The 14,653-nt window shown below is 43.2% G+C and overlaps 1 protein-coding gene across 3 annotated transcripts; it reads left to right on the top strand.

Moving 5' to 3' along the window:
• The first annotated feature begins 197 nt into the window (after nt 1-197).
• LOC132462045 (deoxycytidine kinase 2-like) lies at nt 198-13,010 on the top strand. 3 transcript variants are annotated; one of them, XM_060057602.1, is made up of 8 exons: nt 198-442; nt 958-1,076; nt 1,312-1,395; nt 1,598-1,701; nt 1,894-2,041; nt 2,331-2,446; nt 2,525-2,624; nt 12,639-13,010. In XM_060057602.1, exons 1-8 carry the CDS (start codon nt 352-354, stop codon nt 12,663-12,665), a joined length of 789 nt encoding a protein of 262 aa, XP_059913585.1. In that variant the 5' UTR covers nt 198-351; the 3' UTR covers nt 12,666-13,010. The 3 variants fall into 3 exon arrangements, with proteins under 3 accessions (XP_059913585.1, XP_059913587.1, XP_059913586.1); XM_060057604.1 differs by having other exon boundaries at nt 215-442; nt 12,703-13,010; XM_060057603.1 differs by having other exon boundaries at nt 216-442; nt 12,671-13,010.
• Nucleotides 13,011-14,653: the final 1,643 nt, after the last annotated feature.

Genomic DNA, 14,653 nt, shown 5'->3' with positions numbered 1-14,653 from the left:
CTTACCCCTAAACATAATGATAGATATTACTATAACTTATATTACTATGATTAATTATATTAGTCAAAGTAATATGAGTAATAGTGATAGTTATAGAGTAACAATATTTATCATATTACTTTGACTATTAGTTATATTAGTATTACTTGTACTGTAAAATAGTAAAATAACATAACAGTAAAACTTTCCCGAACACGGGAGTGGATCACTTCCGGGAAGTGACGATTTTTTTTGGCGCTACCTTTGATTGATGTGCGGAGCGGGAAGAAGAGTAAAAAGAGCTTTTCCTTTAAAAGTGGAAAACACGAAATCAACGTTCAATTTACAATTAGTGACACTATACCGATCAGAATGGCGACACCTCCAAAGAGATGTTTCACACCGGATTCAAACCGCAGAGAAGAGAAGAGGTGCAAGAAGATATCCATAGAGGGAAACATCGGTAAGCTCACCTAATTATTAATAACATGGACTAAACTCACCTTAACTTTAACTCATAATGAACCAACTTATACTAGACCCCAGGCACGCAGTGTCACAAGCATAAATTAGAGGACTTGTACCTGAACTTATAAATTAACTCATACCTGACAAAGAGCGAACTATAATGTAATATAAAGTAAATACTACCGTGGAGGAGACGGAGAAACAACGATCAGGATTGAGTGTAGTGGAAGCTGGGGTTCCCTTGTAGTGAGGCAGTAGCAAGCTGTAGCGTGGAGAAGAAACTCGGGAATTGTGGAGTGGCGTGGGTCAGAATGGAGGCTAGGACCAGGGACCACTCGCATGGTTTAAATATGTAAATGTTGCTCTGAAAGCACTGCTTTAGTGTTTGTGTTTGGTGAGTGTGTCTGTGTGTGTGTGTGTGTGTGGTATTAATGTGTGTATTTGTTTGTGGTATTAATGTGTGTGTGTGTGTGTGTGTGTGTGTGTGTGTGTGTGTGTGTGTGTGTGTAGCTGCAGGTAAATCCACACTGGTGCGTGTGTTGGGCGAGCGGTTGGAGGACTGGGAAGTGGTTCCTGAGCCCATTGGGAAGTGGTGCAGCCTCCAGAACAAAGCAGACGACGTTAACCAGGTACCTTCATAGTGAATACCCGTCATATACAGCGTCTATAGCCTCTACCAGGTACACTAATGTGCATGTGTGTATGTCCAAGAATCCGTTATAGATATGACACCTGTTATAGATAGCATCTTAACCCTCTAACAGGTACACTAATGGTGTGTGTGTGTGTGTGTGTGTGTGTGTGTGTGTGTGTGTGTGTGTGTGTGTGTGTGTGTGTGTGTGTGTGTGTGTGTGTGTGTGTCAGGACCTGAGTTCCTCCCAGAAGAGTGGAGGAAATATTCTCCAGATGATGTACACTGATCCCCGCAGGTGGTCCTACACCTTCCAGGTAACACACACACACACACACACACACACACACACACACACACACACACACACACACACACACACACACACACACACACACACACACACACACACAGACAGAATTGGAACGCTTCAACTTGAAGTGCCTTCAGTAAACAGCTGTCTCCACCCATTTGTAAGTCTTTCCACCCGTCTCTCTCTACCTGCCTGTCTGTCTGTAGAGTTATGCGTTTCTCAGTCGGATTCGTGCCCAGCTGCAACCTCCGTCTCTCAAGCTGGCTGAAAAACCTGTCGTCTGCTACGAGAGATCAGTCTACAGCGACAGGTACCCGTCTGTCTGTCGACAGCGTCAGGTTGCCCTTCCGTCTTGTCTATCATTCTAGCGACCGGTAACCTGGCTGTCTCATAAACATAATATATTGTCACATCCTCCCTTCTCGTGCGCTCTCTCTGTCCCTCTCTGACTGTGTCCCTGTCTGTCTGTCTGTCACCATCTGCCTGTCTGTCTGTCTCTCAGGTATGTGTTTGCGTCTAGTCACTATGAGTCAGGGAACCTGACCTCGGAAGAGTGGAGTGTCTACCAGGATCAGCATACCTGGCTGCTCTCCCAGTTCCTCCCCATGATCCATCTGGACGGGATCATCTACCTCCGAGCCCAGCCCCAGGTCAGATTATTACAGATTATTAAAGTCTCCTCATGTCAGATTATTACAGACTATTAAAGTCTCCCAAGGACAAATTCTTAAAGATTATTAAAGTCTCTCAAGGTCAAATTATTACAGATTATTAAAGTCTCTTTATGTCTGATTATTACAGACTATTTAAATCCCCCCAGGTCAAATTATTACAGATTATTATTAAAGTATTTTCATGTTGGTTTATTATAGACTATTAATGTGTGTGTGTGTGTGTGTGTGTGTGTGTGTGTGTGTGTGTGTGTGTGTGTGTGTGTAGAAGTGCATGCAGAGGCTGCAGATGCGTTCGCGGGAGGAGGAGCAGGACGTTCCTCTGGAGTACCTGGAAGAACTTCACCAGAAACACGATGCCTGGCTGTACCACCGGGACCCCAAGTGAGTACTACTGCAGTACTGTGTGTGTGTGTGTGTGTGTGTGTGTGTGGTATTAATGTGTGTGTGTCTGTGTGTCAGCCAGGAGTTTGCGTTCATGAATGACGTCCCCATCCTCGTTGTGGACGCAGATGAGGATTTTAAAAACGACCGAATCAAACAAGAAGCCATCTTGGACAAGGTCAGTCATCTTTATTATACACAGGCTGCCTGTCTCACCCTCACCCTAATATACAGGGTACCCGTCTAACCCTCCCCCTTATATACAGGGTACCTGTCTAACCCTCACCCTAATATACAGGGTACCTGTCTAACCCTCACCCTAATATACAGGGTACCTGTCTATCTCTGCGTTACGCCTCGTGCCCACTGCACCGTCAGTCAACGGACGTGGGACGGCGTGGCTGACGGATGGGGGAGTAGTCTTTGCAGAGGCATCCGTCAGCCAATCAAATCGCTTCGCCGGGTTCTTCCCGCTTCTTCCTGCTTGTTGCGAGGCAAGATGACGCGCTTTCCCGCTTTCCAGTATCGTCAGAGCCCGAGTCGCGTCACAGTGCTTAAATTTGCATACGCGATCTGATTGGATGACGGAACCGTCGCTGCCGAAAAAGTTGAACATTTTTCAACTTTCTGACGGTGGCGAACGCTCCAACTGAACGGACGGATCCACAATGCATTGCGCGTCCGTCCCCATTCAAAATCAATGGGCAACGGTCAACTGACGGAGGTAGTGGGCACGGGGCGTTAACACCAAACATGACGCTGGTCGCTTGAGGTCGTGGTTGTGATTTGCGAAAATTGTATCACGCAAATTTAGTCCCGTGTGCGTGAGGAAGTTGAGTTGTTGTGGAAGTACCAGAGACAGTAGACAGCAGTCTATTCATAATATCAGACATCGGGAGGCGGACACAGCTTTTGGCCGTGATATTATATATTATATTTAGGGCCGGGCAACGATTAAAAGTTTTAATAACGATTAATCGCATAGTATTGTTGAGTTAACTCGCGATTTATTGCACTTTTAAAATTATATTTTAAAAACAGTCCAATTGAAGTTAAATGAGATTATCAAATGGAATGACACATTATCTTCATACCAAATGCAGTTAATAAGCAAAAACTAGACCAAGTGATCTTGAGGGAGTTTTATTGACTCACTCAGTGTGGGTTGAATATGAAACTTATGGAACACCACTGATTTGGGAATTGTAAACAGGCAGTTAATTAGTATTTTTGTACACCAACAGTTACTACAACTGTAGTTAAATTCAAATAAGAAGTGTCACAGATTTTGGAATTGTAAACAAGCTGTCACTTACTGCAAGTGTAATCTAATGTAAAGTAAGTGGAACCAAAAACGATTTCTGATATGAAAGTTGACATTCTGTGGGCCTAACCGTTCAAAATCAAAGTGAGAAAAAAAAAAGAAAAAGAGTGTGTGCCAATTTGTATTAATGGCGTTATTGTATGGATATAAATGTTATATAATATAATATTAAGATATAGAGCTCCGGGAGTTTCAAGCGGCAACATCCCTTTCTCCTCAATGCTACGGTTCACTCCGCAGGGAACGGTTGGCCAGTTGAACTCTGATTGGCTGTTACGTTACGTCACTCAAGGAGTGAACGCCGAATGAAAGTTCAAATATTTGAGCTCGAGCAACAACGTGTCGCGTCGTGTTGCGATACTCAATCCTTGTGAACGCGCTCGTCCGTACCAGGGCCTTCATGCCCAAAAGTTGCCTGATACGCGTCTCTACGCGGACTTTGTCTGGAGTCGCGTCGCCCCCTCGCTTTTTGTGTGAACGCAGCTTAACCCTCAGCCTTATATACAGGGTACCCGTCTAACCCTCGCCTATTATATACAGGTTACCTGTCTCACCCCTAATATACAGGGTACTTGTCTAACCCCAACCCTTATATACAGCGTACCTGTCTAACCCTTATGGGAGAATTGTAGTAATAATAATAATAATAATAATACATTTAATTTAGAGGCGCCTTTCAAGACACCCAAGGTCACCTTACAGAGCATATAGTCATCATAAATCGTTTAAAAAAACAAGACATTGTGAAAAAAAAAATACACTTTGTACACTGTGTACAAATTGTACACTTACATTTAATGATTATATGTAATTATTATCATGCCTATACATGTGAGGGATTATGTATAGAACGCCGGTCATTATCGGGAAAATAAGCCCCGACAGGGCGAACAGGACACCGAAACGAAGCGGTCTTGCTTCGTTTCGTTTCCACTGTCTGGGCTTATTTTCGATAAGGACCGGCGTTGTATACATTATCCCGCTTATTACACAGTCGGGAAGGCCCATGCAAGTGAACGGAGCATTCCAAAGCATCGATACGAGCCGTGTAATAAATGAATATAATCAGGGGTGCACATAACGGGTACGCATGCGCGGCCATAATCAGGGACGTGCAACGTCACTTGTGTCACTACCACGCTTTTGTGTAACTAACAGTCAGGCAATCGAAACCATACTATGCGTGTTTCTTGTCAACTGCGGCGTCTCGCCAACTGTAAAGAACAAAAGGCAAACGGGGCCGGAGCAGAAGAAAATAGTTTTTTCCGAAAAGTATCTCCAAGATGTGCCTTGGCTCGTAACCAATGACGAGTGCACTGAAATGTGCCCTCATGAGCTCGAACGTGCCCCGCACGCTAGGGGTGTGAACACAACCCCTTTTTTTTTCGTGTACACGGTCAACCGTTTGTTATTAATTAGTGATTTATTTATTTATTTTTGTGGACCGCAGTCGCGCTATATTATTATTTTTTATTTGTTTATCAACACGGCGGATGCGCGAGCAGAATGATCGCAAAAAGAAAATGTGTTTGACCGGTTGCCATGGTTATCTCCGTGTGGTTAATTTGCAGTTGCGGTGTTAATAGGCTCTGTGCACTAGAACCCGGAAGTCAACTGACGGTGTCGGCATTCTAGTTTCCGGTATACTTACTGACCCAGTCCATAGCGTGAACATGTCTGGCTTTTCTAGATGTCTCCAAGACCTACCGACAATAAATGTTAACGATGTTCACCGCATTGTTGGTGCTAGTTCCCTTGCCCCTACAAGCAAGCGGGAAAAAGGATTTAAGCTCTATATTTCGAGTTATTTGCGTAACTTTGAGGGTAGGTAACAGACTACCGGCTTTTTAGTGAACATTTGTTAGCGACAACATTTTTTTTCTGTATTTAAAACACTTAACTGTCCGTTGTTGTACTAACTGTACCAACGTGTGTCCATTTTTTAGTGTCTAGCAAAGATAAGGGAACATCGGAGGTGATTATCAGAGCATTGTGCCACAGGTCCATGAAGAAATCAGAGAAGCCTCACAGCTTGAGTGTATGTTAAAGCTAGCGATAAACCAACCGTTATAAACAAACCGTTATACGCCTGTTTCTTTTATAACAGTGTCCGTGGGGGGATTTAGCTGAGGTCATATGTTTAATCAAATAATCAATACAAACATGTATAATTAAAAAAAACAGCACAAATGTACACACAAGCGCACTTTCCTCGTCAGCCACCACAACACGCAGAAAGCTCCAGCCGAGAGCGCCCACCGCGGCCCCAACACAGTGCAGGCACGCGAGCCGCACACAGACACAAACACACCAGCTTCGCATTGCCTCAAACTCCACTAAAATGTCTCTTTCTGTATAGCACTGTAGTGCTCACGGTCAACACACACTGTACTAGTAGCACTGTACTCATGGTCTAAGACCATCGGAACGGGTAGCTCAGGCTCTTCGGGGGTCGGAGCAAGGCTCGGGACTCGCCGGTCTCTCTCTTCGCTCCCACACACCAGCCCGTGTTACCGGCTGGAAGCTGAGCACAACGGTACACAGCAGTGTTGGTTTGATCCGCCTTCACTCCGTTGAAGCTTGTGAAGTCTTCCAACATTAAATTTCCGTTGTTTGGTTGGGTTTTCCATCTTTTTACTATTTATAGTTGCCGTGGTAACTGATACGGGAAGTAGACCGGAAACTAGTATGCCGACACCCGGCGACACCGGAAGTTCGCTTCTAGAGTTGTGCACAGAGCCTATTAGGATGTTGTCAGCTTACTGTTACATTAAACTGTAATCAGAAAACGCGGTTGTATGCTATATAGTCTAGACCCTATAGTATCTGTGGTATAAAGGCTGGGACGAATTTCAAATTATAAATATGTGAACTTTATGTTGAAAGTATTGGCCGTCGCGATTCCCATTGAAACAATGGTGCGGTGATTATTATTATTTTCGGTTTTCGTTTACAGATTTTTCCTAAACGGTTATGATTTACTAACCAGTTACACGTGCACACCCCTAGCGCACGCACTGGAGAACTACGCAAAATCAGCTGATCCCAACGTTCGTTACTGTGAGACATTCAATCGCTCCGTGGTCAAGCTGCTGCAGTTTTATTTACAAAAAGGGTGGAGCAAAGAAACACTGCTGTGCTTAAGAAGTTGTGCACTGAAAATGGGATCTCCTTTTGTGAAACTGGGGAGGTTTCATAACATCAGACGTTATGAAAAAAAAAAAGCCACGTGTGGGGTGAGTACCAAACACCATCTCCTGGCACTCACCTGAGTAACTCACTGAAAATTGAGTGATGTGCCCCCCTGAAGCTAATAAGTGTAGAGAAAAGATTGAGTGAACATGACACCTCTCACCTTTTTAAGCACAGCCTCGTATTCCCACCATTATCGCTTCCAGGAACCGAGGTGAACGAATGTGGCCGGCATATGGAGCAAACCCCAGGTTTTGACATGCTTTATGTGTGTCACTGGCATGTTCCATATGTGCGCCACACGTGGTAACACGCAGGCCGTTGGCCCAGAGGAGAACAGGGAGAACTGGTTAGCGGTATGAGAGCGTACTCAGTGTTTTCCCGCAGGATTTTTTTCAGCAGCGGTGGTGTGGCTCCTTGAACCCTCTAGGGGGGTCCGGGGGCATGACCCCCCGGCCGAATTTTTTTTGTACCCTTTACATTGGAATGCATGAATCTGGTGCACTTTGAGAGGAGAATATGCACTTAAATCTAGGGATGGGCGATATGGCCTAAAATCCATATTGCGATATACATGCAACCTATTGCGATAACGATATATATCACGATATATAAATCATAATAGAACCATTTCAGAACAGGTTACATAGACTCTAAGGAAAGCTAAACTGCTAAATGTATGTCGTTTTGAGAACATTTATTGTGCAAAACTAATCATACAACATAATGTTGTAGCTGCAGAGACTTTAAAAAAGAAAAATCTTCTGTGTAATGACATACTTCTCTTAATGAAATAAAAATTGGTGGTGTCTTGTTAATAAAGAAACTGATACTGTGAATTAGGGAAATACGTCCAGTATTAGGCATGGCTATTTTAAATAAAGAAAAATCTTCCAAGTGTGTGCACAGATACTTGCTATTAAAACATAAAACAATTAGTGCAAAATGAACGCATATAATTTTGAAATGAGAGCAATCACCAGCTCCTCCGTTTCGCTTTCAGCCATATTTACTTAGATGACGATGATGCGTTGAAGCCGGTTGGAGCTCATGGCTCTTTAAATTCCGCGGGTCGCGGACGATGCGTTGCAGCCGGTTGCAGCTCGTGGCTCTTTAAATTTCGCGTGTCGCGGATGATGCGATGCAGCTGGTTGCAGCTCGTGGCTCTTTTTAAAATTCGTGGGTCGCGGACGATGCGTTGCAGACGGTTGCAGCTCGTGGCTCTTTATATTTCGCGAGTCATGGATAGATCGCGTCAAACATACATTATCGCGATAGAGCAATATAACTAAAATCTCTATCGTAGGCCATTTTTTATCGTTTATATCGTATATCGTTTATATCGCGCATTCCTACTTAAATCCTATTCAAACAGTCCTGTGTATTACTGTAGATGGGATTATTGGTGTTGTAACTTTGCCTTTTGTGTCTTCATTTACAGATTTTTATATTTTTGTATTGTAATATTTAAACAAAAAATGCCACAACGCAAATATAATTTGCACAATTTATTTACAGATTTTTGCCTAATGCTTAAACACTAAACATGGTTGCTATGCCCAAAGCATAACTGTTTTTTTACATAAGACACTTTGTTCAAAAATGAAATCTCCTGCAACAATGGGCAAAACACATCTTTTTAAATTATAAACCTAACTAAAATTTGAAAAGAACACAGACTCACTTTATTGATATGACACAAAAAAGGCAAATTGATTAAGCTTGTTATTGCTTAAAACACTTCTTCTTAGTCTTGGGAGTCAAAAAGTGATGAGAAAATCATAAAATAAATATAAGTTATACATAATAGAAACTATTCATGATCTTATAAGAAGTCCTTAGGTTTTTTCCCTGCATTTATGCTAATGACCACATGCTTACAGGCGATTAGCATAAATCCCTAACTAAAATACGCGATGAAAACAGATTTTATATGGCAATAAAGAACAACATCGGATCTAACAGTATGGATTCATTTTTCAAAGTTCCCGAAAATACCTAGGCTACAAATTCCTGACTGGATATAAGCTCCTGTAAAGGCTATGAGTGATCCCAAAAAAGAGCGACAACACGCACACACACACATAGGCCTACACACACACAATACTAGAGGAAAAACGTCACGGAGGTTGCGGTTTATAGATACAATAAAATGATTGGGCTCAGAGGGTTTTTAACACTGGTGGTCATGTAGCGACACATTTTAGCAACTTACTTTCTCTCTCTCTCTCTCTCTCTTTCTGTCTGTCTGTCTGTCTCTCTCTCTCACTGTCTGTCTCTCTCTTTCCTTCTTTCTTCGATCTTCCGCTTCACTCGCTACTGCTAGAATCAATGTAACTTTGGAACCTGGTACTGTATGTACAGGAGACCACCGTATATGGGAGCGACTGTATGGAATGAGGTAATGGATGACATGTGGGCAAAGGGAGGAGCCCTCCAGCTCTTTGTCAAACCCACCCGGCTTTGTTCTTACTTGTTCGCGAGTAACAATAAAGTCTTCATCTTTCATGCTTCAGGTTTCTCACTCTTTATTTTTTTGTTAAAGGGACCCTCACCCTAATATACAGCGTACCCGTCTAACCCTCACCCTTATTTCTTAGGGATGTGATTAACTCAACATTTTCATGTTCGTATAATCAGTGGGTGGTATGAACGAATAATCGATTATTCGATGTGTGCCGACATTCACAAAGGCAGCCATGGATCATCGGCAAGAAATCACTTAAACACAAAATAACAACTTCCTGCTAAGTAGTTCCAGTCAAATTGTCTGTTCAGCCTTCAAAACGAGAGCTGGTAAATAGTGAAAAATGCATTAAACTGTCATCAGAAAGCGTAGTTATATGCTATAGACCAGGCATCTCCAAACGGCGGGCCGCGGTCCGCAGCGGACCAAGTGACGTTCCTATCCGGACCCATGACCAATTTAAAATAATAATAAAATAAAATATTTATATTTTTTTTTTTATTTTTATTTTTTATGATTTCACTATACAAAGCATGATTATGTTAGTAAAATCATTTCTCACTGAAATACTAATTGAAAGGCAGAATAGTCTGTAGTACAGCATAAAAACAGCAAAAAGCAATGATCTTTACGAATCCAAACACGGATCCTTCGAGGAAAAGTATCCCCAGAAATCAGAAGTAAGAGCGTGGAAAATATCCGAGCTGAGAGCTCAGTATGAGAGGTCTACACGTGTCTTCACACACTCATTTACAGGCCAGCAACGTGCAACTGAATGCTCACTTAAAATTGCATGGATTTTGGGGTAACATAAAAAAACTTTCAGTGACACGACTGTTGTGAAGGAGTGCTTGAACGCCGCTGCCGAGATGTTACTTGAAGGTAAACAAAGGGATGAATTGTGTGAAAAAATAAAGCAAATCCCAATGTGAGCTGCAACGACAACCAGAAAATCCGAAATGTTATCAGATGACGCACTCTGTCACAGCTTCATGCGGCTGTTCAGAGTGCCCCATCCTTAGCCATTGATGAGTCTTCAGATGTAACGGATAATGCCCAGCTTTTGGTTTGTGCGTTGTTTCATCAAGACAAGAAAGAGATCTGTGAGGACCTGTTGGGTCTAACACCACTTGAGACACTGTTTTGCTTACTTGACGTGAAGGCCTAATGCTCTTTTTGTTTTTATTTGAAATGTAGGTCTGGTGTACCTGTTTTGCTTACTTGAAATGTAGGCCTAATGCACTTTGTGTTTATTTGAAGTGTAGGCCTACTGTTCCTGTTCTGCTTACTTCACATGTAGGCCTTATGCGCTTTTTATGTTTGTTTGAATTGCAGGCCTAATGTACCTGTTTTGTTTACTTGAAATGTTAATATGCGTTACTTTGTCTTACTAGTCTTTCATGGTTAAAAGTAAGCTATTTGGAAATTGAAAATAAATACATCTGAAATGATAAGGTAATATGCCGTGTTGATTGTATTTGACAAAAGAAGGCTATTAGGACGTGGTAGGTTCGGACCTTTCTTGGAAGGAATTTTTAGTAACTGGACCTTGTTCGATTTTAATTGAAGACCCCTGCTATAGACCCTATAGAGTATCTATGGATTGCATAAGAACCTTACGGGAGGGTAAAGATTGTTCCAGGTATTAGTCAAACCCTCAGGCGTTACCAGGGAAACAAAATTATGGCTTGTGAAATACTTTATATTTGGATTGTAAAACGCATGAAAATATAAATGGTAAATGGTCTTAATTTATTTTCTTTGGCAAGTGACCATGGAATAAGCGGGATAATCCCCTTCGAGGAGTCGAACATTAGTTCCATCCGTTAACTCTTGTTCATTGGAATGGGAAAAAATATTAACGGTCGGAATGATAAAAATCGGCTTTGACCCTCAGGAACGAATAACCGAATATTCGGACCCATCCGTATTATATACAGGGTACCCGTCTAACCCTCCCCCTTATATACAGGGTACCCGTCTAACCCTCCCCCTTATACACAGGGTACCCGTCTAACCCTCCCCCTTATATACAGGGTACCCGTCTAACCCTCCCCCTTATATACAGGGTACCCGTCTAACCCTCCCCCTTATATACAGGGTACCCGTCTAACCCTCCCCCTTATATACAGGGTACCCGTCTAACCCTCCCCCTTATATACAGGGTACCCGTCTAACCCTCCCCCTTATATACAGGGTACCCGTCTAACCCTCCCCCTTATATACAGGGTACCCGTCTAACCCTCCCCCTTATATACAGGGTACCCGTCTAACCCTCCCCCTTATATACAGGGTACCCGTCTAACCCTCCCCCTTATATACAGGGTACCTGTCTAACCCTCCCCCTTATATACAGGGTACCCGTCTAACCCTCCCCCTTATATACAGGGTACCCGTCTAACCCTCCCCCTTATATACAGGGTACCCGTCTAACCCTCCCCCTTATATACAGGGTACCTGTCTAACCCTCCCCCTTATATACAGGGTACCCGTCTAACCCTCCCCCTTATATACAGGGTACCCGTCTAACCCTCCCCCTTATATACAGGGTACCCGTCTAACCCAAGCCTTTATATACAGGGTACCTGTCTAACCCAAGCCTTTATATACAGGGTACCCGTCTAACCCTCCCCCTTATATACAGGGTACCTGTCTAACCCAAGCCTTTATATACAGGGTACCTGTCTAACCCAAGCCTTTATATACAGGGTACCCGTCTAACCCAAGCCTTTATATACAGGGTACCCGTCTAACCCAAGCCTTTATATACAGGGTACCCGTCTAACCCTCCCCCTTATATACAGGGTACCTGTCTAACCCAAGCCTTTGTATACAGGGTACCTGTCTAACCCAAGCCTTTGTATACAGGGTACCTGTCTAACCCAAGCCTTTGTATACAGGGTACCTGTCTAACCCAAGCCTTTGTATACAGGGTACCTGTCTAACCCAAGCCTTTGTATACAGGGTACCTGTCTAACCCAAGCCTTTGTATACAGGGTACCTGTCTAACCCAAGCCTTTGTATACAGGGTACCTGTCTAACCCAAGCCTTTGTATACAGGGTACCTGTCTAACCCAAGCCTTTGTATACAGGGTACCTGTCTAACCCAAGCCTTTGTATACAGGGTACCTGTCTAACCCAAGCCTTTGTATACAGGGTACCTGTATATAAGGATATCCGCCTATATGAAGTTTTGTTTTTTCCAACAGGTCCAGGACTTTGTGAGCAGCTTGTAAACCAGGTCCAGGACTTTGTGAGCAGCTTGTAAACCAGGTCCAGGACTTTGGGAGCAGCTTGTAGTCCTGGTACAAGATGTGCTGGATGGGTCCCAGCCAAACAACATATTTTTTCTTGAAATGTTTTTTTTTTTTTTTCTTAATGTCGAACCAGTCTTTGTCATTACATGGGTTTGTAATGACAAAGGGAGTATTTGGCATTGCATGTAATTTTGTAAATATGTACGTTTCTCTGAGGGACTGCTTTTAGAGAGTCTGTGTGTATGTGCGTGCGTGTGTGCGCGTGTTACAGACCATGTATTTTACTGGAATAAGTATTTAAAATAAACACTTCCAACCTCTAAATTGAATGTTTTCATCATATTTACGTCTGTGTGTGTGTGTGTGTGTGTGTGTGTGTGTGTGTGTGTGTGTGTGTGTGTGTGTGTGTGTGTGTGTGTGTGTGTGTGTGTGTGTGTGTGTGTGTGTGTGTGTGTGTGTGTGTACACTATACCCAGTAACTATGAACCAGTAACAGGCACTGAGTGACTCTGTGTGAATGTGTGACCTACTATTGGGCGGCGCTAGTGTATATTAACGGTTAACGCGTGGATGAAGACACGGGGACGTCCGCAGTCTCACGAGGTCATGCTCGAGGACGGCGGTCTCGTGAGAAGCGGGTAAGGGTTCGGGGCTAGGTTGTTTGGTTATGGTTGGGGGTTAGGCGCTAGGGGGTTGTGATTGGGGATAATGGTTAGGACCTAGGGGTTAGGATATAGGGATTGGCAGGTGCGACAATGCTATTCTCATCGTTATTCGGGCGGTGAGTGTTATGGAAGGGGTGTTGTGTCTTGTGTTGGGGACGAGGGGTTTACGGTGCTCCCTCGTCGGCCGAATCATTCAAAGTTGTGATTTATTGTTTTTGCTGAAACAAGGGCAGTTTATCCCGGCTCCCCGCCGAGAGCAGCTGCTCAACGGCACAAACCCAGAACAACCCCAGACTTGTTTTTCAGCAGGTCTCCGGGCCTCCAGCTCTGGACCGGGGGCCCAAGTGTGTGGAATGCCAACCCCCCCCCCACACACCCCAAGTCTTTTGTCCGCAGGGCTGCGCAACGTGGAAGGATTACAGATGTATTAGAGTCTTAATGTCGCTACAAAAGTCCTTTGTAAAAAATACACTGTACAGTTTACCTCTTTTATAACCCTCACCGTTTCTAGAACCTCTTTCATACCCCCCCCCCCCCCCCCCCCCGTGGAACCACTTTCATAACCATAACCCAAGTAGAACCTCTTTCATAACCATAACCTTTTCAATAACCTCTTTCACAGCCATAATCATTTGAGGAACCTCTTTTAAAGTCTACGTCAGCTTTATTGTCAATTACAACAAATAGAATAACCGAAATTTTGTTTGTCTCTGACCAGGGGTGCATTAAGTATAAAGGATAAAATTTGGTAAAATAAGATACAATCAATAAATACTATCATAACTCTAAACCAAGTAGAACCTCTTCCATAACCCTAGCCCTTTGAGCAACCTCTTTCATAACCCTAACCCTTTGAATAACCTCTTTCATAACCCTAACCCCAGTAGAACAACTTTCATAACCCTAACCCCAGCAGAACTTCTTTCATAACCCTAACCCCCCATAGAACCTTTTTCATAACCCTAACCCCAGCAGAACCTCTTTCATAACCCAAACCCCCCATTGAACCTTTCATAACCCTAACCATGGAAGGAACTCTACCTCACACAATCATATAAATTAAGGATGTTGTTGGAGTGGTTGTTGTTTTTTCTTTTCTGTTTTCTGTTTTTTTTTTGTTTCTTCTTTATCCTGTTTTCGTGTATTGTTGATTTATTATATGTTTTTCTCGTTGAATGTGGACCCCAGGAAGAGTAGCATGTTGCCTGGTGTAATTTCATAATGGGGATCCTCATAAACTAAACTAAACCAACCCAAGTAGAACCTCTTTCATAACCCTAACCCTTTGATGAACCTCTTTCA

Source organism: Gadus macrocephalus, chromosome 7, assembly GCF_031168955.1.
Source record: "Gadus macrocephalus chromosome 7, ASM3116895v1".
Lineage (NCBI taxonomy): Eukaryota > Metazoa > Chordata > Actinopteri > Gadiformes > Gadidae > Gadus > Gadus macrocephalus.
The sequence above is the reverse complement of the archived record's forward strand: the minus strand, read 5'-3'. Positions and strand labels throughout refer to the sequence as shown.